The sequence below is a fragment of the Zea mays genome, chromosome 1 (assembly GCF_902167145.1).
Source record: "Zea mays cultivar B73 chromosome 1, Zm-B73-REFERENCE-NAM-5.0, whole genome shotgun sequence".
In the NCBI taxonomy this organism is placed as follows: Eukaryota; Viridiplantae; Streptophyta; class Magnoliopsida; order Poales; family Poaceae; genus Zea; species Zea mays.
In genome coordinates, this window is record NC_050096.1 from 50,559,999 (window position 1) to 50,581,154 (window position 21,156).

At 49.5% G+C, this 21,156-nt stretch overlaps 1 protein-coding gene across 2 annotated transcripts in view; it reads left to right on the plus strand.

Annotated features, from left to right (window-relative positions):
* The window catches only part of LOC118471883 (protein SUPPRESSOR OF QUENCHING 1, chloroplastic-like), a 90,429-nt gene that overhangs the window by 31,655 nt on the left and 37,618 nt on the right, over positions 1-21,156 (plus strand). The window contains exon 13 of one of the 2 annotated variants that reach the window (XM_035963577.1): positions 8,097-8,453. Coding sequence is in view for 1 of the 2 variants with exons in the window: in NM_001395056.1 (NP_001381985.1) it covers positions 8,097-8,207 (111 nt within the window). In the remaining variant the exon portion in view is untranslated. Of the gene's footprint in view, positions 1-8,096; positions 8,454-21,156 lie in introns of those variants that run through there. The other variant, NM_001395056.1, reaches the window with a different exon arrangement.

Genomic DNA, 21,156 nt, shown 5'->3' on the forward strand with positions numbered 1-21,156 from the left:
TCCTGGGTGAAGTTGGAAACCTTGAATCAGGTCCCAGACCATGAAGTACTCAGATAGAAATTGAGCTGATATGCTTCCTGCGATATCATTTACCCAGCCATTTTCAGTCAAGGCATCCTTTACTGTTCTACTTTGGAGAAATCTGTTCGGAACCCGAGAGACAAGGACCGGAGCCAAGTCACATAGAGCCTGTCCATGGAGCCAGCCAGCGATCCGTCCAAAAGGAGGTTTGGGATCCGTCTCCTGCCAAAGAAACCATTGAACATTCAAACATGGCTGCAGCATTGGGGTGTACTCTAATTTTCAAATCAGCCCACATAGGATTCGGTTGAGTTTTCTTCATCCAAAGCCACCTCATATTAAGAGCCCAACCAAGGACCTCTAAATTGTGCAGGCCTAGCCCTCCAAGGTCCAATGGCCTGCAAACCTTTGCCCAGCTGACCATACAGTGGCCTCCTTTGACATCTTTACGGCCTTTTCCAAAGAAACCCTCTCCGAATTTTATCAATGGCCTTGATGACCCACTTGGGACATTGAAGAGCAATTAAGTGATAGATAGGGATAGCAGTTAACACTGCTTTTACCAGAGTTGTTCTCCCAGCCAGGTTGATCATTGAGGCCTTCCACCCCAGAAGTCTATCAGCCACTTTATCGATGAGCTCAAGGAAATCATGCTTGGAAAGTTTATGCATTGATATTGGTAGACCCAAATATTTGCACGGGAAGGGTATCACATTGCAAGGCAGAATACTCCAGGCTGTTTCAATATGATGGTCATTACACTGAATAGGGGTCATTGAGCACTTACCGATGTTTGTGATCAGGCCGGAGGTTTCACCAAAAATTCTCAGGATTTCTTTGACCAGATTTAACTCATTCTCTTCAGGTTGCAGAAATAACACGACATCGTCTGCATACAGTGAAACCCGCTGTCCATTACCTCTACACGCATGAGAGGCTGCAAAAGGCCCAATTCACTTGCTTTTGTAACCAGGGAGTTCAGAACATCCATAACCATAATGAAAAGCATAGGAGACAAAGGGTCCCCTTGCTTTAATCCGCACTGATGGCAAATAAGATCCCCATGTTCCCCATTAACCAGCACTCTAGTAGAGGAGCCCAGCAATTTAGAAAGCAAGTTACACTAGACCAGGCCGAAGCCCAAATGCCTTAAAACCTCCAATAAGAAAGGCCAAGAGACTGAGTCAAAGGCCTTGCCAATGTCAAGTTTTAGAAGAACCCTTGGAATCTTTTGGTTGTGGATGGACTTCGCCGTTTGCTGTACTAGTATAAAATTGTCATGAATACGACGACCCTTCACAAAAGAGCTTTGATTTGGCGACACTAAATCTGAAAGTTTTGGAACTAGCCGATTTGCAAGCAGGAAACAATCCTCAATCAAAGAAATTGTAATCTGTTATGGATTCGTTTGTGGGGAAAAAATATCAGAGGCGACAGAAGAAGAAAGATTAGTATTTAGTAGATCTGATTAAGTATGCAGTTTTGTGATAGTAGATTGAGCTGGTTATCAACTCCTAGTAGTCAGTTCTATTTATTAGCAGATAAGGTTGTTATCTTGAGTCGGTCAGGAGTATTAGGAGAAGTTGTTAGCCTAAGGGCGGCACCACAATATAAGGTGCCTTAGTTTGTATTAGGGAATCTATACAGGAACACAACTCTGTCTCCCCTTGGCGGGACTCACCTCAGTCATCCTGGCCGACGGTGAAATTCCTCAACCTCACTGCCCATACGCTCTCCGTTCCCTTCCACACGCCTTGCTATAGCTACACAACCCTTTGCGCACATCTAGGAGAAAACAGAGATCAACCCACCCACATCAATTGGTATCATATTCATTTGGAGCATCGCCTTCTATGGTCGGCTCCGACAACAATCCTGCGACCATGACGGCGGCCGAGAAGTTGGATTTCTTGGTAAACCAGGTCACATCCTTGACTGATCTGGGGACGAAATTGTCAGCCCAAATGGAGACTCTCAACAGGCGCATGGATTCCCATGACATGCGTCTGGCACGCCTGGAAACGTCAGCAGGGAAACAACTGCTCATTCCCCCTGCGAGCTCGGGTCTGGGTGGATTGACACAAGAGGACAGGGATGCCGACGAGGAGGATGAGGCCACAGGCGACTTGGAGCCCTGTTGGAGCGGCGCAGCCCCATCATGGGCGGGCGCCGTTCACGGCAAGGTCGCCGAGACGATTTTGGCAGGAAGGACTGCCACAACCGCTTCCACAACAGGGACTATCGACACGAGGTTTTTGATGGTGGACTACCTCACCACGACCGTCACGATCATGGTGACTACCATCGTCCCAAGCCCAACTTTCCGTCCTATGACGGCGAGACCGACCCCCTTCCGTGGCTCACCAAGTGCGCGCCGTATTTTCGTGGCATGAGCACACTTGAGGAAGATTGGGTCTAGATAGCATCTCTTAACCTGGAAGGCATCGCAACAGAATGGTATTATGCGCTGGAACGGGACCATGGTCTTATCCTGGGCTCGTTTCACCGACTTTGTCAACCTGCGTTTCGGACCACCACTTCGCACCAATGGCCTCGCTGAGTTGAATTGAAGGACCTTCACCGAACAACTATAGTAGATGACTACATCAGACAGTTCTTGCTGCTATGCCACTGTGATTATTTAACCATGCGGCAACAGATCAACTTGTTCACTGCTGGCCTCGGCGAACCTTTTCGTACTGATGTTGAACTCCAGGCACCAGCTCATCTGCAAACTGCCATGAGCTTGGCACAGGCTTGTGAGCGCCGCAACACTGAGGTACTTATTGGCGCAACAAACCAGAGAGGCCAGCGAGCAGCATAGGTGGCGTCCAAGCTCCCCACAGCCCAAGGACAGACCAGGGTATTGGCACCCAACAAGCCCCGCTTTAAACGCCTTTCTGCTTAAGAGTTGGCACCCAAAAGCAAGGTTTTAAAGTCGGCTAGTCGACTCTAGTCGCCTGAGCACCGATAAGGTGACTAATCATGATTAGTCGTTGATTTGCTCAATTAGTCGAGTCTAGTCGACTCCTAGTCGTCCTACAGTCGTCCACCTATAACAAGACCATATGTATATATCAATATATAAAGTTATAGCAAGACTGCAATACAACAGTACACTAGCTGTAGCAGGACAGCGGTACACTGATTTCAGCAGCACACTGATTCAGTGGCAGACCCAAGATTTCTTGACTAGGTATGCGAGATCAAGAGATGTCCTAGGGAGTAGGGACATTGCCGTAGTGGCCTAGTGGGTTGGGAGGATAGCTGTGGAAGACAGAAACTAATGGGTCTGATAAGATCGTGGAGGAAGTTTTGGAGAGTAAAGATAGTGTTGCATACATACATATACTATATGCTATTTATATTTTGCAAAACAGCGCCGCGTGATGGAGGGGGCACAACTGACGCTCGAGCAGAGGGCCGCTGGAGCACAGCAGGGCAGCAGGAGAGGAGGGCGGCGACGCTGGAGAAGGTGCGACGGCGCTGGAGAAGGGTGCACGTGCGAGCACGACTCTGCGTTGCGTTATGCATGTACCGTATTGGTACAAGTAGGGCAAAATAGTGTTTGTGATGTACAGATGGTGGGACGACCCATGTAAAAGAGACCGGATTAGTGGCCAAAACAAGCAAAACTAGTCGACGACTATACCTAGTCGAACGACTAATCGCGATTAGTCGGTGACTAGGACGACTAATCGCTTCCTAGTCGCTCTAGTCGAGTCGGAGACCCTAATCGAGCTCCCTCTAGCGATAAGGCCGACTAATCGCTATTAGTCGGACGACTTTAAAACCTTGGCCAAAAGAGTAAATGGGGAGTGCTATCATTGTCCTGATAAATACTCGGTAGCCCACAAGTGCAAGACCAAGGGTATTTTCCTCATTGAGCTGGATGATGATGAGGATGAAGACGCAACAGCAGCAACTTGGGCATCTCATTACATGCCCTGACTGGAATTCACATTGGGGGGACCATGCAACTTCCAGTACACATTGGTAACACCACCTTGGTGGCTTTGTTGGACTCTGGCTCCACACACCTTCATCAAGAATGAGATTGCTGTCCAATTGGGTCTACAAGTACAACCACACTCAGGAATGTCTGTCAAGGTAGCCAACGACGTCAAAGTGATCAGCACAGGGGTCTGTCCCAAACTACAGTTCTGTATTGAAGAACACTTTGATCACACCTGTTATGTACTGCCATCAACAGGCTTTGATATTGTATTGGGAGTCCAATGGTTGCGTTCTCTTGGGCCCATTCTATGGAATTTTGGCCTCACTATGACCATCTGGCGGAATGGCTATACGGTGATTTGGCATGGTATTGGTACAACATCAGCTTCCTGTGTAGAACAGTCCCGGGATCATGAACTCTTGCCGCTCTATTTACTTCCTTTGATGATATCTTTTAAGATCCACAAAGGTTGCCCCCCCTCCCCCCTCGGCGACATGATCATCACATCAGGCTGCTACCCGGATCAACACCTATACCAGTAAGACCTTACCGCTACCCTCAACTTTTGAAGGATGAGATTGAGTGTCAATGCGAAGATATGTTGAAGCAGGCCATTATCTGGGAGTGTACTTCGACCTTCTCCTCCCCAGTGTTTTACTTGTGAAGAAATCAGATGGCTCATGTCGCTTTTGCGTCGACTATCGGGAGTTAAATGCCCTCACAATCAAGGACAAATTTCCGATTCCCGTTGTCGATGAGTTGTTGGATGAACTACATGGAGCCCAATTCTTCACCAAACTGGACCTCCGCATTGGATATCACCAAGTCCGTATGCACCCGGTTGACATTGATAAGACGACCTTCCGTACCCATCACGACCATTATGAATTTTGGTGATGCCATTCGGCCTCACTAACGCGTCGTCCACATTCCAATCCTTGATGAATGACATACTCAAGCCCTTCATCCTCAAATTTGTGCTTGTTTTCTTTGATGATATTCTGATTTTTAGCAACTCCTGGGCAGCACATCTACAACATGTCAAACAGGTATTCCAAGTAATCCGTGCCCATCAGCTGGTATTAAAGAAGAAAAAGTGCACCTTCGAGGCAACATCAGTCACCTATGTGGGCCATACTATTTCAGCTGAGGGAGTTGCAATGGATCCCTCTAAAATTGCAGCAGTAGAGGAGTGGCCTTCCCATTTTGAGCAGATGTGTAGGGACAAGACATGCGTAGGTGAACTCCATGGGAGGAGAAGAATGCACGGGCACAGAGGTTGTTGAATTCGCGGCCATTATCGCACTGGACGCCTTGGATGGTGACACCAAGTTGCGTGTGAACGTAGGCAAGAAATTGCTGAGGGTAGTGAGGGTGTCAGATTTGAGGCGCAAGGGAAACGTCCACAAATAATGGGAACAATCATCCAAAATAACGAGGTAAAATTTGTGGCCAGAAACACTGGTTATAGGTGATGTCTAGAGATCACAATGAATCAACTGAAAATTATGAGTGGCACGAGAGGAGGATGTATGAAACGGTAGGCGAACATGACGACCTAGCTAACAGACATGACAAAGATGAATGCTAGTATTTTTATTACAATGGATAGTGAAAGACTATGCTAGGTGAGACAGGATGGCTTGATCGAGGTGTCGAATTCGTTGATGCCACAGAGTTGGTGTGAAATGTGATGCAAGAAGGGCTGAAGCTAGAAGCCGTAGAGGGTAGAGTGGTCCGGGGCTGTTACATTTGATGATCTCGCGCCGAGTGGGAAGATCCTTCACAGAACAACCAAAATGATCAAATTCGACACAACAATTGTTATCAGTGGTAAATTGGCGAACATAAATCAAATCTTTCATGAGGGATGGAGAAACTAGAACATTATGAAGAGAAAGATTATAAGGGAGATGAGTAGTGCCGGTGGAGGTGACATGTATGAGATTACCGTTGCCAACGATAATGTGAGTGGGGAGATGCTGGGAGGAGGTATGAGAGATTATACCAGCATCAGACGTCATGTGACTGGAGGCACCGGTGTCGAAGTGCCACTCATGTTGAGGTGGCTGTTGAAGAGTGACAGTTTGGAAATTGGCAGCGAGGGTTTGTTGATCCCAGACAGGAGTTGTTGGAGGTGAGTCGATGTAGGCAGGTGGCGGCCCATAGGCAGCAGGAGGTGCTGCCCATTGTCCAGGAGTGCCAGCGACGAAGGCATGCGGTGGCTGTGCCGGAGCAGCAGGTGGACGTTGGCCAGGCCACATGTAGATGGCCCCCGACTAAGGGTTGTAGTAGTTGTAGCCGACGGAGTTGGACGAGGGCGCATGACCCATGATGCCGCTGCTGGTATGGTCGTAGGCTTTGCCACCGCGCTTGCCTTTCTTGCCACGCTGTCCAGAGTGGCCGCCATGACTGTAACCGCCCTCGGAATGCTGGGAGGGAGGGCGGTTGTGCTGCTGGTGTGGAGGACGAGCAGAGGTGCCAGAGGAGACCGACGACTTGGGACCGTTGGCCTCGCTGGGTGCAGAGGCAACAACAAGAGCTGCTGCCCGAGGTGCGACGAAGGTGAAGATCGAGCGCTTGAAAACGCTCGTTGAGGCCGCAGATGATATTGAGAACAAGAGTTCTGTTGGAGATGGGCTCGCGGAGGGCACAGAGGTCCTCGACAAGTTTTTTGTAGCAACGACAATACTCAGCAGCAGGAAGATCACCCTGAGAAAAGGAGCGAAATTCTTGGTCGGCGTTGAGGGCGCGCGTCATGAGATTCTCGAGGAACTAAGACTCAATGGTGATCTATAGAACGCGAGCAGGTGCACCGCGCTGGGAGATCGTGTTGGCGAGGTCGTCAGAGATGGTGTCGAGGATCCAAGTGCGGACGACGTCGTCGGAGAGAACATGACACTCCAGAGAAAATTTGGTGAGAGTGAGGAGGAAGGATTCACTCCACCGGCGCGTAGAAGTGAGAGTTGAGGTCGAGGAGTGGCACGAGGGCGCGGATGTTCTACATGGCGACGACCTGGGTGTGCAGGTTGAGGAGGGTGGCAGCTTCATGTTGGAGCACAACTACGGTGAGAGGGGTCGAGGCGTCGACTTGAGGGGTGCCACCATTGGAAGTGGCGGCGTCGACTTCGAGCGCGGGAGAGGGCCGCCGCGCGTTCTTGGGCGGCACGGGCAAGGGCCGCGCGGACCCGATCGTTGGCAGCGCCCCGTTCGCGCTGAGCAGCGGCGGCTTCCCAATCGGCGGCTTCCGCGCGAGTCAGGGCGGCGTCGCGAGCAGCAAGGGCTGTGCGCTCCCGATCTGCGGCTGTGTGATCAGAAGGGTGGTGGACGTCGGTGTCATGGGAGATGACAGGATCGACGGGCTGAATCGTGAGAGGGTCAGCCATGGAGAGGGTGGAGCGACGCTGGAGGAAAGATGGGCGCGCTGGAGCTGTAGGGAAGGCAGGAACAAAGCCTAGGCGTCTGATACCATGAAAGAGGATTTGGGAAGAATATTGTATATTGATGAGAGACAATACTGTTACATATATATAGGGGAGGAATGTGAGAGGCTAAAGGAAACCTACTACACCAAAGGAAACATCCTAAAACAGGAAACAATCCTCAATCAAAGAGATTGTAATCCTCCCCTCATCTCTCTCTTTCTATGTATGACCATATTTTCTATACAAGGCTGGCCGGCAATTATGCCAGGCGACAGCATATCAGCAGTTTCTAGCAAGTCAAAGCATCTCAAGTTTGACCAAAATTATAGAGAATTATAAAAGATTTATGATATCAAATAGGTATTCTATGAAAACATAATTAATGTAGAATCTAATGATACTTATTTGTATCATAAATGTTATTATTATTTTATTATATAGATTTAGTCAAACTTGAGATGCTTTGACTCCAAAAAAGTTGGAATGACTTATAATTTGGAATGGAGGGAGTAGTATATATGATTCCTATCTCTTGCTTGATAGGACATTCTTCACAGTTGGATGCTTTCCTTTTATTAAAACATGATGGGTAGCCACCATTCTAACTTTCAGATTCTTTATCTGCTGCAAAATTTAGGTCTGGTTAACTATGATTCAACAACTAATTTTTGTTGTCAAAATTGTCCCTGCAGGATTTGAAAGGAAGAGTGGTGCTGCTGGATTTTTGGACATATTGCTGCATTAACTGCATGCATGTTTTGCCAGACCTGGATTTTGTAGAGAAGAAGTATAAAGAAAAACCTGTGAGTGCTCGATGTGTCTTCATATGCTGGAATGTTCCTGATTATGTTTGCACCCTCCTTCGGGAATATGTAGGAGAGCCGTTAATAATTGCATCACACTAGTTCTGAAATACAACATGCAGAATCTTTTGTTGTAAACCTTGACATTTATTCTGTCATTTGTTACTTTCCATGTTTATTTTGTTCCTTTTCTAACTTCACTACTTTGATATGTGTTTATTCATTATCCTGAAACTAATGTTCACCACCTTCAGTACTTCGATATGTGGTTATTGATGTATCGTCCTGATACTGATTTTCACCACAATGCCATATTGCAGATCTTCTGACGTTTATCATAATTTTTATTGTGTTCTTATTCTTTTTTCTCGGACATGCAGGAGAACTATGTATTATTATATTAAGAAAAAAGGGTGGTCTATAGGAGACCAAAGTACAAAACTGCCTAAAAAGCCAGTCAAGAGAGAGGGGGTACAGAATATACAGACCACAATCCGTAAACTAGGGCCATAACCTTCTAAGGGCTGTTGCTCCTGCTACACTCCACAGCCTGACATCTTCACTTGTGTTTTGTAGGATTCTAGACATGCTTGGAGAGGCTTCATCACAGACACATTCATTCCTGTGTTTCCAAAGCCTCCAAGCATCACTTGCATCCCTAAACAAAGTCGACCTAGCCACGATGACGGTCACGCTCCCGCTCCCGCCCTCTGGCCTTCCCCCTCCCGACGCCTCGTTTCCACCCCCCACTGGCCCCTCGCCGGCTCCTATTCCAAGGCCGGCGACCATCCCTCTCCCCTCGCCGGCGTCGAAGGACCCCTCCCCTGGTGTTCAGCGCGGCGGACGTCCGGAGAAGCTGCGTTACGCGCTGTGTCCTCCTTCCTCTGGCCTCTCGCCGGCTCTTACAAAGACCGGCGACCACTCAATTTCCCTCCCCGGCGTCGGAGGATTATCCCCTTGGTGTTGTGCACGGCGGAAGATCGAAGGAGCAGCGCTGGCTGGAAGACGGTGGAGCTTGTGCCTCCTCTGCTGCGTCACTAGTTCAGGGTGACGTGGGGAGGAAATCCTATAGGGAGGCTCTGTTTTCTCCCAAGCCTGCTGAGTCCAGGGACGTTGGTGGTTGGGTGACGATGGTTCGTCGGCGCTCGAGCACCTTGAAGTCCCTCCCCAGACCTGTCCCGGTGGATTTGCGCGGCAGATGCTTCAATTGTTTCTTGACTGAGCACCGTGCGGCGGTGTGCCGTAATCGCGTGCGGTGTTTTTTTCTGCCGGTTGTCGGGGCACCGTGTGGGCGTGTGCCCGCGCCGGCGGACGGACCCTCCCATCCCTGGACGCACTCTGGTGTGGCGGCCTGTGGCTATGAAACCTTCGGAGAAGGCTGTCTGCGATAAAGTTATGGCTGTGGCTGGCGGGTCTGGACCTGCTACAACGTCTGGTGAAGGCGCGAAGAAGAGAACTCGCCGTGGACAGAGGAAGAGGAAGTCAGGCGCTGGGGGGCAGTTGCCTCCTCCGCCTGCCTTCGACATGGATAAGCCGGTGTGCTTTGTCGGGCGTTGTGGAAGAATTGATCGGGCTGAGGAGGAACTCCGTCGTGCACTGATCGTCAGTGTTGTAGGCAGGGAGGATTCTGGCTGCGCCGTGGAGGTGCGTGACGCGATCGCCTCAAGGTTTTGCCTTGAAGCAGGGTCGCTCCACATACGTCGTGCTGCGCCTAATTCTTTCCTCGTCTTCTTTCCCTCGGTTGCCGTGGCTGATCGGGTGGTTGGGGAGGGTCAATCACTTTATGTCCCTCCGCTCAGGTTGCATATTCGGAGGTGGTCTCGTCAGGCTTTCGCTACTGGAGGTGGACAGCCGCTTGTGCCCGTTGGCGTTGAACTGCGTGGAATTCCTGCGCATCTCTGGGGGATTGAGGCTGCTGAGGCTGTTCTTGGTGCTTTCTGTTTGATTCATGGTTTTTTGCCTGGCTTGGTCAAGGAGGAAGACATGTCTGTTCTCAGACTGAAAGTATGGTGCCGGTCACCTGAGCTGCTGCCGGCGGTGGTGGATCTCCTTGCTGAAGAGCCGATGGTCTGTGGAGAGGATGGGAGATGGGTTCCTAGCACGTTGGTGTTCCCTGTTTCTGTGGTGGTTCTTCATTCTGATGGAAGTTCAGCTTCCGGTGTGGATCCTCCAGCGCCACCCCCTTCGGGCTTTGTTGACGAAGATAGTGATCATGAGCATCATGTGGGGCGGCCGGAGCGCCCTGCGTCTTCTGTTCGAGTTCCAATTCATTTGCGTCTGGGTCAGCGCAGTCGTTCTGGGCAGGTGGATGACATGTCTGTTGAGGCTGTTCATCAGGATTTGGTGGAGGTGGGATCAGTTGATGCTACGGCTCTCCCGATTGTTTCGGTTGAGGAGCGGGAGGCGCATGGTCACCCTCCAGTTTTGGGATCAGTTGATGCCCTGGCTCTCCCGGAGGTTTCGGTTGCAGAGCTGGAGGCGCCTGGTCACCCTCCGGTGTTAGCGTTGGATCTGGCAGAGGTGTTGGGGGTCAGTTGTCAGGAGGATGTCACTGCTGGGCAGCATGGTTCCGGGCTCTCCTATTTGCTGACCGATGGTGTTTCTGCTAATGTGGAGGAGGCAGTCACTGCTGGGCAGCATGGTTCCGGGTTCTCCCAATTGGTGGTTGTTGGTTCTCCTGCTGTTGTCTCTGCCAGGGTGCGGAGGTTTGAGTCTTGTCAGTCTTCCCGGGCTGATAGATGGAGATCGAAGCCACCCGTGTTTAAAGTTTATTCCAGAAGAAGATTATCTCAGGCTCAGGTGGTCCAGGAATACCTTTTACTGCAAGCTGTGGTGGAGATGGTTCCACCTTTGGAGGAGTTTAAGTCTGCGGTTACTAAGCCTTCTGATGGATTGTTACCACCCCCTCCCCACCGAAGGACCAAAAACAGGAAAAAGACCTTGCCATGTGATTTTCGGCCACGAAGAAGGAGGGTGGCCAAATTCCCTCCAGAACTTGGATCCAATGCGGCTGCACAAGTCTGTAGGCATCTAGGTTTTTGTGATGACATGGAGAATATTTCTCTCGAAGATGCCTGCAATTATGCAAAATTATTTGATTCCGGGCTTTCGAGTGCACATGTGGCTGCTTTGGCAGCTTTGTTTGGTTGGGAGGTCCCTCAGGTGGGGGTGATCTGATTTGTTTCCAATGGAGAATAGTTGTTTTCTTATTTGGAATGTGAGGGGTCTAAATGATCGTGCCAGGAGGGACTCGGTTAAATCTCTGGTCCTTGATATCAAGCCTTCCATTGTTTGTCTATAGGAAACCAAATTGTGTGCTATCTCGGACTTTGACATGCTGTCTATTCTTGGGACTGGTTTCAGTAATTTTGTGTTTAGTCCCGCCCAGGGGACTAGAGGAGGAGTACTAATTGCTTGGCGTGATGGGTCTTTTGTCTCTGTGGCTTCGGTTGTGAAGAATTTCTCTGTCTCAGTCCAGTTTCAGGATGAGTCTGGTTCTTCCTGGTGGTTCACAGGTGTGTATGGACCTCACCAGGATATTTTTAAGCAGGAGTTTATCCATGAATTGAGAACGGTTCGTGATGAATGTGTGGGGCCATGGTTTTTATGTGGGGATTTTAATATGATCCTCCGGGAGGAAGATAAGAATAATTCCAACATTAATAGGCTAATGATGGGTCGCTTCAGGGGGTTTGTCAATTCTATGGAGCTAAAAGAGATTCCTTTGATTGGCAGAAGATTCACTTGGTCAAATCAGAGGGAGGTGCCTACTCTTGTGAAATTAGATCATGTTTTCTGCACTGCGGACTGGGAGGATTTTTTTCCAGATTGTTCTCTTCAAACACTGGTTATAGGTGATGTCTAGAGATCACAATGAATCAACTGAAAATTATGAGTGGCACGAGAGGAGGATGTATGAAACGGTAGGCGAACATGACGACCTAGCTAACAGACATGACAAAGATGAATGCTAGTATTTTTATTACAATGGATAGTGAAAGACTATGCTAGGTGAGACAGGATGGCTTGATCGAGGTGTCGAATTCGTTGATGCCACAGAGTTGGTGTGAAATGTGATGCAAGAAGGGCTGAAGCTAGAAGCCGTAGAGGGTAGAGTGGTCCGGGGCTGTTACATTTGATGATCTCGCGCCGAGTGGGAAGATCCTTCACAGAACAACCAAAATGATCAAATTCGACACAACAATTGTTATCAGTGGTAAATTGGCGAACATAAATCAAATCTTTCATGAGGGATGGAGAAACTAGAACATTATGAAGAGAAAGATTATAAGGGAGATGAGTAGTGCCGGTGGAGGTGACATGTATGAGATTACCGTTGCCAACGATAATGTGAGTGGGGAGATGCTGGGAGGAGGTATGAGAGATTATACCAGCATCAGACGTCATGTGACTGGAGGCACCGGTGTCGAAGTGCCACTCATGTTGAGGTGGCTGTTGAAGAGTGACAGTTTGGAAATTGGCAGCGAGGGTTTGTTGATCCCAGACAGGAGTTGTTGGAGGTGAGTCGATGTAGGCAGGTGGCGGCCCATAGGCAGCAGGAGGTGCTGCCCATTGTCCAGGAGTGCCAGCGACGAAGGCATGCGGTGGCTGTGCCGGAGCAGCAGGTGGACGTTGGCCAGGCCACATGTAGATGGCCCCCGACTAAGGGTTGTAGTAGTTGTAGCCGACGGAGTTGGACGAGGGCGCATGACCCATGATGCCGCTGCTGGTATGGTCGTAGGCTTTGCCACCGCGCTTGCCTTTCTTGCCACGCTGTCCAGAGTGGCCGCCATGACTGTAACCGCCCTCGGAATGCTGGGAGGGAGGGCGGTTGTGCTGCTGGTGTGGAGGACGAGCAGAGGTGCCAGAGGAGACCGACGACTTGGGACCGTTGGCCTCGCTGGGTGCAGAGGCAACAACAAGAGCTGCTGCCCGAGGTGCGACGAAGGTGAAGATCGAGCGCTTGAAAACGCTCGTTGAGGCCGCAGATGATATTGAGAACAAGAGTTCTGTTGGAGATGGGCTCGCGGAGGGCACAGAGGTCCTCGACAAGTTTTTTGTAGCAACGACAATACTCAGCAGCAGGAAGATCACCCTGAGAAAAGGAGCGAAATTCTTGGTCGGCGTTGAGGGCGCGCGTCATGAGATTCTCGAGGAACTAAGACTCAATGGTGATCTATAGAACGCGAGCAGGTGCACCGCGCTGGGAGATCGTGTTGGCGAGGTCGTCAGAGATGGTGTCGAGGATCCAAGTGCGGACGACGTCGTCGGAGAGAACATGACACTCCAGAGAAAATTTGGTGAGAGTGAGGAGGAAGGATTCACTCCACCGGCGCGTAGAAGTGAGAGTTGAGGTCGAGGAGTGGCACGAGGGCGCGGATGTTCTACATGGCGACGACCTGGGTGTGCAGGTTGAGGAGGGTGGCAGCTTCATGTTGGAGCACAACTACGGTGAGAGGGGTCGAGGCGTCGACTTGAGGGGTGCCACCATTGGAAGTGGCGGCGTCGACTTCGAGCGCGGGAGAGGGCCGCCGCGCGTTCTTGGGCGGCACGGGCAAGGGCCGCGCGGACCCGATCGTTGGCAGCGCCCCGTTCGCGCTGAGCAGCGGCGGCTTCCCAATCGGCGGCTTCCGCGCGAGTCAGGGCGGCGTCGCGAGCAGCAAGGGCTGTGCGCTCCCGATCTGCGGCTGTGTGATCAGAAGGGTGGTGGACGTCGGTGTCATGGGAGATGACAGGATCGACGGGCTGAATCGTGAGAGGGTCAGCCATGGAGAGGGTGGAGCGACGCTGGAGGAAAGATGGGCGCGCTGGAGCTGTAGGGAAGGCAGGAACAAAGCCTAGGCGTCTGATACCATGAAAGAGGATTTGGGAAGAATATTGTATATTGATGAGAGACAATACTGTTACATATATATAGGGGAGGAATGTGAGAGGCTAAAGGAAACCTACTACACCAAAGGAAACATCCTAAAACAGGAAACAATCCTCAATCAAAGAGATTGTAATCCTCCCCTCATCTCTCTCTTTCTATGTATGACCATATTTTCTATACAAGGCTGGCCGGCAATTATGCCAGGCGACAGCATATCAGCAGTTTCTAGCAAGTCAAAGCATCTCAAGTTTGACCAAAATTATAGAGAATTATAAAAGATTTATGATATCAAATAGGTATTCTATGAAAACATAATTAATGTAGAATCTAATGATACTTATTTGTATCATAAATGTTATTATTATTTTATTATATAGATTTAGTCAAACTTGAGATGCTTTGACTCCAAAAAAGTTGGAATGACTTATAATTTGGAATGGAGGGAGTAGTATATATGATTCCTATCTCTTGCTTGATAGGACATTCTTCACAGTTGGATGCTTTCCTTTTATTAAAACATGATGGGTAGCCACCATTCTAACTTTCAGATTCTTTATCTGCTGCAAAATTTAGGTCTGGTTAACTATGATTCAACAACTAATTTTTGTTGTCAAAATTGTCCCTGCAGGATTTGAAAGGAAGAGTGGTGCTGCTGGATTTTTGGACATATTGCTGCATTAACTGCATGCATGTTTTGCCAGACCTGGATTTTGTAGAGAAGAAGTATAAAGAAAAACCTGTGAGTGCTCGATGTGTCTTCATATGCTGGAATGTTCCTGATTATGTTTGCACCCTCCTTCGGGAATATGTAGGAGAGCCGTTAATAATTGCATCACACTAGTTCTGAAATACAACATGCAGAATCTTTTGTTGTAAACCTTGACATTTATTCTGTCATTTGTTACTTTCCATGTTTATTTTGTTCCTTTTCTAACTTCACTACTTTGATATGTGTTTATTCATTATCCTGAAACTAATGTTCACCACCTTCAGTACTTCGATATGTGGTTATTGATGTATCGTCCTGATACTGATTTTCACCACAATGCCATATTGCAGATCTTCTGACGTTTATCATAATTTTTATTGTGTTCTTATTCTTTTTTCTCGGACATGCAGGAGAACTATGTATTATTATATTAAGAAAAAAGGGTGGTCTATAGGAGACCAAAGTACAAAACTGCCTAAAAAGCCAGTCAAGAGAGAGGGGGTACAGAATATACAGACCACAATCCGTAAACTAGGGCCATAACCTTCTAAGGGCTGTTGCTCCTGCTACACTCCACAGCCTGACATCTTCACTTGTGTTTTGTAGGATTCTAGACATGCTTGGAGAGGCTTCATCACAGACACATTCATTCCTGTGTTTCCAAAGCCTCCAAGCATCACTTGCATCCCTAAACAAAGTCGACCTAGCCACGATGACGGTCACGCTCCCGCTCCCGCCCTCTGGCCTTCCCCCTCCCGACGCCTCGTTTCCACCCCCCACTGGCCCCTCGCCGGCTCCTATTCCAAGGCCGGCGACCATCCCTCTCCCCTCGCCGGCGTCGAAGGACCCCTCCCCTGGTGTTCAGCGCGGCGGACGTCCGGAGAAGCTGCGTTACGCGCTGTGTCCTCCTTCCTCTGGCCTCTCGCCGGCTCTTACAAAGACCGGCGACCACTCAATTTCCCTCCCCGGCGTCGGAGGATTATCCCCTTGGTGTTGTGCACGGCGGAAGATCGAAGGAGCAGCGCTGGCTGGAAGACGGTGGAGCTTGTGCCTCCTCTGCTGCGTCACTAGTTCAGGGTGACGTGGGGAGGAAATCCTATAGGGAGGCTCTGTTTTCTCCCAAGCCTGCTGAGTCCAGGGACGTTGGTGGTTGGGTGACGATGGTTCGTCGGCGCTCGAGCACCTTGAAGTCCCTCCCCAGACCTGTCCCGGTGGATTTGCGCGGCAGATGCTTCAATTGTTTCTTGACTGAGCACCGTGCGGCGGTGTGCCGTAATCGCGTGCGGTGTTTTTTCTGCCGGTTGTCGGGGCACCGTGTGGGCGTGTGCCCGCGCCGGCGGACGGACCCTCCCATCCCTGGACGCACTCTGGTGTGGCGGCCTGTGGCTATGAAACCTTCGGAGAAGGCTGTCTGCGATAAAGTTATGGCTGTGGCTGGCGGGTCTGGACCTGCTACAACGTCTGGTGAAGGCGCGAAGAAGAGAACTCGCCGTGGACAGAGGAAGAGGAAGTCAGGCGCTGGGGGGCAGTTGCCTCCTCCGCCTGCCTTCGACATGGATAAGCCGGTGTGCTTTGTCGGGCGTTGTGGAAGAATTGATCGGGCTGAGGAGGAACTCCGTCGTGCACTGATCGTCAGTGTTGTAGGCAGGGAGGATTCTGGCTGCGCCGTGGAGGTGCGTGACGCGATCGCCTCAAGGTTTTGCCTTGAAGCAGGGTCGCTCCACATACGTCGTGCTGCGCCTAATTCTTTCCTCGTCTTCTTTCCCTCGGTTGCCGTGGCTGATCGGGTGGTTGGGGAGGGTCAATCACTTTATGTCCCTCCGCTCAGGTTGCATATTCGGAGGTGGTCTCGTCAGGCTTTCGCTACTGGAGGTGGACAGCCGCTTGTGCCCGTTGGCGTTGAACTGCGTGGAATTCCTGCGCATCTCTGGGGGATTGAGGCTGCTGAGGCTGTTCTTGGTGCTTTCTGTTTGATTCATGGTTTTTTGCCTGGCTTGGTCAAGGAGGAAGACATGTCTGTTCTCAGACTGAAAGTATGGTGCCGGTCACCTGAGCTGCTGCCGGCGGTGGTGGATCTCCTTGCTGAAGAGCCGATGGTCTGTGGAGAGGATGGGAGATGGGTTCCTAGCACGTTGGTGTTCCCTGTTTCTGTGGTGGTTCTTCATTCTGATGGAAGTTCAGCTTCCGGTGTGGATCCTCCAGCGCCACCCCCTTCGGGCTTTGTTGACGAAGATAGTGATCATGAGCATCATGTGGGGCGGCCGGAGCGCCCTGCGTCTTCTGTTCGAGTTCCAATTCATTTGCGTCTGGGTCAGCGCAGTCGTTCTGGGCAGGTGGATGACATGTCTGTTGAGGCTGTTCATCAGGATTTGGTGGAGGTGGGATCAGTTGATGCTACGGCTCTCCCGATTGTTTCGGTTGAGGAGCGGGAGGCGCATGGTCACCCTCCAGTTTTGGGATCAGTTGATGCCCTGGCTCTCCCGGAGGTTTCGGTTGCAGAGCTGGAGGCGCCTGGTCACCCTCCGGTGTTAGCGTTGGATCTGGCAGAGGTGTTGGGGGTCAGTTGTCAGGAGGATGTCACTGCTGGGCAGCATGGTTCCGGGCTCTCCTATTTGCTGACCGATGGTGTTTCTGCTAATGTGGAGGAGGCAGTCACTGCTGGGCAGCATGGTTCCGGGTTCTCCCAATTGGTGGTTGTTGGTTCTCCTGCTGTTGTCTCTGCCAGGGTGCGGAGGTTTGAGTCTTGTCAGTCTTCCCGGGCTGATAGATGGAGATCGAAGCCACCCGTGTTTAAAGTTTATTCCAGAAGAAGATTATCTCAGGCTCAGGTGGTCCAGGAATACCTTTTACTGCAAGCTGTGGTGGAGATGGTTCCACCTTTGGAGGAGTTTAAGTCTGCGGTTACTAAGCCTTCTGATGGATTGTTACCACCCCCTCCCCACCGAAGGACCAAAAACAGGAAAAAGACCTTGCCATGTGATTTTCGGCCACGAAGAAGGAGGGTGGCCAAATTCCCTCCAGAACTTGGATCCAATGCGGCTGCACAAGTCTGTAGGCATCTAGGTTTTTGTGATGACATGGAGAATATTTCTCTCGAAGATGCCTGCAATTATGCAAAATTATTTGATTCCGGGCTTTCGAGTGCACATGTGGCTGCTTTGGCAGCTTTGTTTGGTTGGGAGGTCCCTCAGGTGGGGGTGATCTGATTTGTTTCCAATGGAGAATAGTTGTTTTCTTATTTGGAATGTGAGGGGTCTAAATGATCGTGCCAGGAGGGACTCGGTTAAATCTCTGGTCCTTGATATCAAGCCTTCCATTGTTTGTCTATAGGAAACCAAATTGTGTGCTATCTCGGACTTTGACATGCTGTCTATTCTTGGGACTGGTTTCAGTAATTTTGTGTTTAGTCCCGCCCAGGGGACTAGAGGAGGAGTACTAATTGCTTGGCGTGATGGGTCTTTTGTCTCTGTGGCTTCGGTTGTGAAGAATTTCTCTGTCTCAGTCCAGTTTCAGGATGAGTCTGGTTCTTCCTGGTGGTTCACAGGTGTGTATGGACCTCACCAGGATATTTTTAAGCAGGAGTTTATCCATGAATTGAGAACGGTTCGTGATGAATGTGTGGGGCCATGGTTTTTATGTGGGGATTTTAATATGATCCTCCGGGAGGAAGATAAGAATAATTCCAACATTAATAGGCTAATGATGGGTCGCTTCAGGGGGTTTGTCAATTCTATGGAGCTAAAAGAGATTCCTTTGATTGGCAGAAGATTCACTTGGTCAAATCAGAGGGAGGTGCCTACTCTTGTGAAATTAGATCATGTTTTCTGCACTGCGGACTGGGAGGATTTTTTTCCAGATTGTTCTCTTCACAGTAATGCTACTGCTGTCTCGGATCATTGCCCCCTAACTCTTAGATTTAGAGAGGGGGGCATGGGGAGGAGAAGATTTCACTTTGAGAATTTTTGGCCAAAAATCCCGGGGTTTTTGGAGGTGGTGGCTGCCTCCTGGAGTCTACCTCTGCAGGTTTTTTTGTCCATTTGAGAAGATAGCACTGAAGTTTAAAAGATTAGCTAAGTGTTTGCAGTCCTGGGGTCACAAAGAGGTGGGGAATGTCAATGCCCAGTTGGGACTTGCCCGTGAGGTTTTGCATAGGCTGGAGATGGCGCAAGATATCAGATCCTTATCCAGGGAGGAGCTTTGGCTATGGGGGCAGCTGAAACAGCATTGTCTGGTATTGGCGTCTTTGCAAAGAACTATTGCACGTTTGCGGTCTAGAATTCAATTTTTAAAAGAAGGAGATGCCAATACTCATTTCTTTCACCGACAGGCGGTTTACCGTAAAAAAAGGAAGTTCATTTCCAATCTAGAGGAGGATGGAAGGGTGTACACAAATCATGAGGATATTCAAGGAATTCTGGACGGTTTCTTTACCAACCTTCTAGGCACTGATTTTCCAAGGTCTGTTACTATTGATTTATTGGGCTGTCATAGGCCTGCAGCGGATCTCAGTGAGCTGGATAGCCCTTTCTCGGAGAAGGAGGTGAGGGATGCGATTGCTGACCTGCCTTCTGACAAGGCTCCTGGGCCTGATGGGTTTACAGGGAGGTTTTATAAGACCTGCTGGAGCATTATTAAGGAAGATCTGTTGGCTGCCCTGAATTTTCTGCACCAAGGAAATGCTCATAAACTTGGACTGTTGAATTCAGCCTATATTATTCTTCTCCCTAAGAGGTCCGATGCTATGACTGCAAGCGATTATAGGCCCATTAGTCTCATTCTAAGTTTTGCTAAGTTGGTCACCAAGCTGCTGGCCAACAGGTTGGGCCCTCATCTTCATGAATTGGTGGCAGCCAACCAAAGCGCTTTTGTGAGAGGGAGATCAATTCATGATAATTTTATGCTGGTTCAGCATTCTATTAAGTCGCTGCACAAGAGGAAGATTGCGGGTCTATTCTTAAAATTAGATATATCAAGGGCATTCGATTCTGTGTCATGGGCCTTCATTATTGAAATTCTTGTCCATCTTGGCTTTGGTCCAATCTGGCGGAATCTTATTTCTTCCCTATTGTTCACGTCCTCTACGCAAGTACTTCTTAATGGCTCGCCTGGTGCTCGTATTGCTCATCGGCGAGGCCTTCATCAAGGTGATCCCCTTTCTCCTATGCTGTTTGTGATGGTCATGGATGTTCTTAATAGTCTGTTCAGGGCAGCTGAAAGCAGGGGGCTGTTACAAGGATTGGAGGCAGCTGGGATTCGGAATAGGCTCTCGATCTACGCTGATGATGTGGTGCTTTTTGTTAAACCTTTGGTGGATGATCTGAATTGTGTTAGATTGATTTTGGATTGCTTTGGTGAAGCAACGGGACTGGTAACAAATCTGCGTAAAAGTTTTGCTATTCCAATTAGATGTGGAGGGCTGGAGAGTCAGGCTGGCTGCAATATCTTGCAATGCAGTTCGGGATCCTTTCCGTGCAGCTATTTGGGGCTGCCTATCTCTGATAAAAAGCTGAGGAAAAGGGATTTTATGGTGTGGGTTAATAAGATTGCTGACCGGCTTCCCAACTGGAAGGCTCGTTTGCTGAGTCTGGCTGGTAGGACAGCGTTAGTGAGGCATGTGCTTTCGGCAATTCCAGTTTATATTCTTATGGCCATGAGTGTTCCCAAATGGGTGATCAAGTCCATTGATAAACTCAGGAGAGGGTTTCTATGGAAAGGAAGGAAGAATGTTAATGGTGGAAGCTGTCTTGTTCCTTGGGAGATAGTAACCAGGCCTCTAAAGTATGGCGGTCTTGGAGTTTCTAATTTACAATTCAAAAGTTGGGCTTTACAAGTGAAATGGTTATGGCTGCAAAGAACCGATCCGTCCAGACCATGGCAGGGAATGAATCTTCCTATTCAGCAGCAAGTGAGACAGTTTTTCAATCTTTTATGTAGTCGGAGATGGAACTAGCACTCTCTTTTGGTTTGATAAATGGTTGAATGGGAAGGCTATCTCTGATATTGCACCAGAGGTTGTCTGTTTGGTGGACAGTAGAGTCAGCTCGACCCGGACGGTTGCTCAAGCTTTGGACAACTGGCGTTGGGTTAGGGATATTGGAAGTCATCTTTTTATGCTTGGGCTGCAGCAGTATTTAAAATTATGGGATGAGATTGGACAGGTGACTCTTTCACAAGAGGCGGACAGGCTTGTTTGGAGACACACGACTTCTGGGCAGTTTTCCTCAAAGTCTTGCTATAATGCCTTCTTCCTGGGATCCATTTTATTTGAGCCTTGGAAACGATTGTGGAAGACTTGCCCCCCCCCCCCCCCCCCCCCTAAATGCAAATTTTTTCTTTGGCTGGCTATAAGGAATAAATGTTGGACTGCG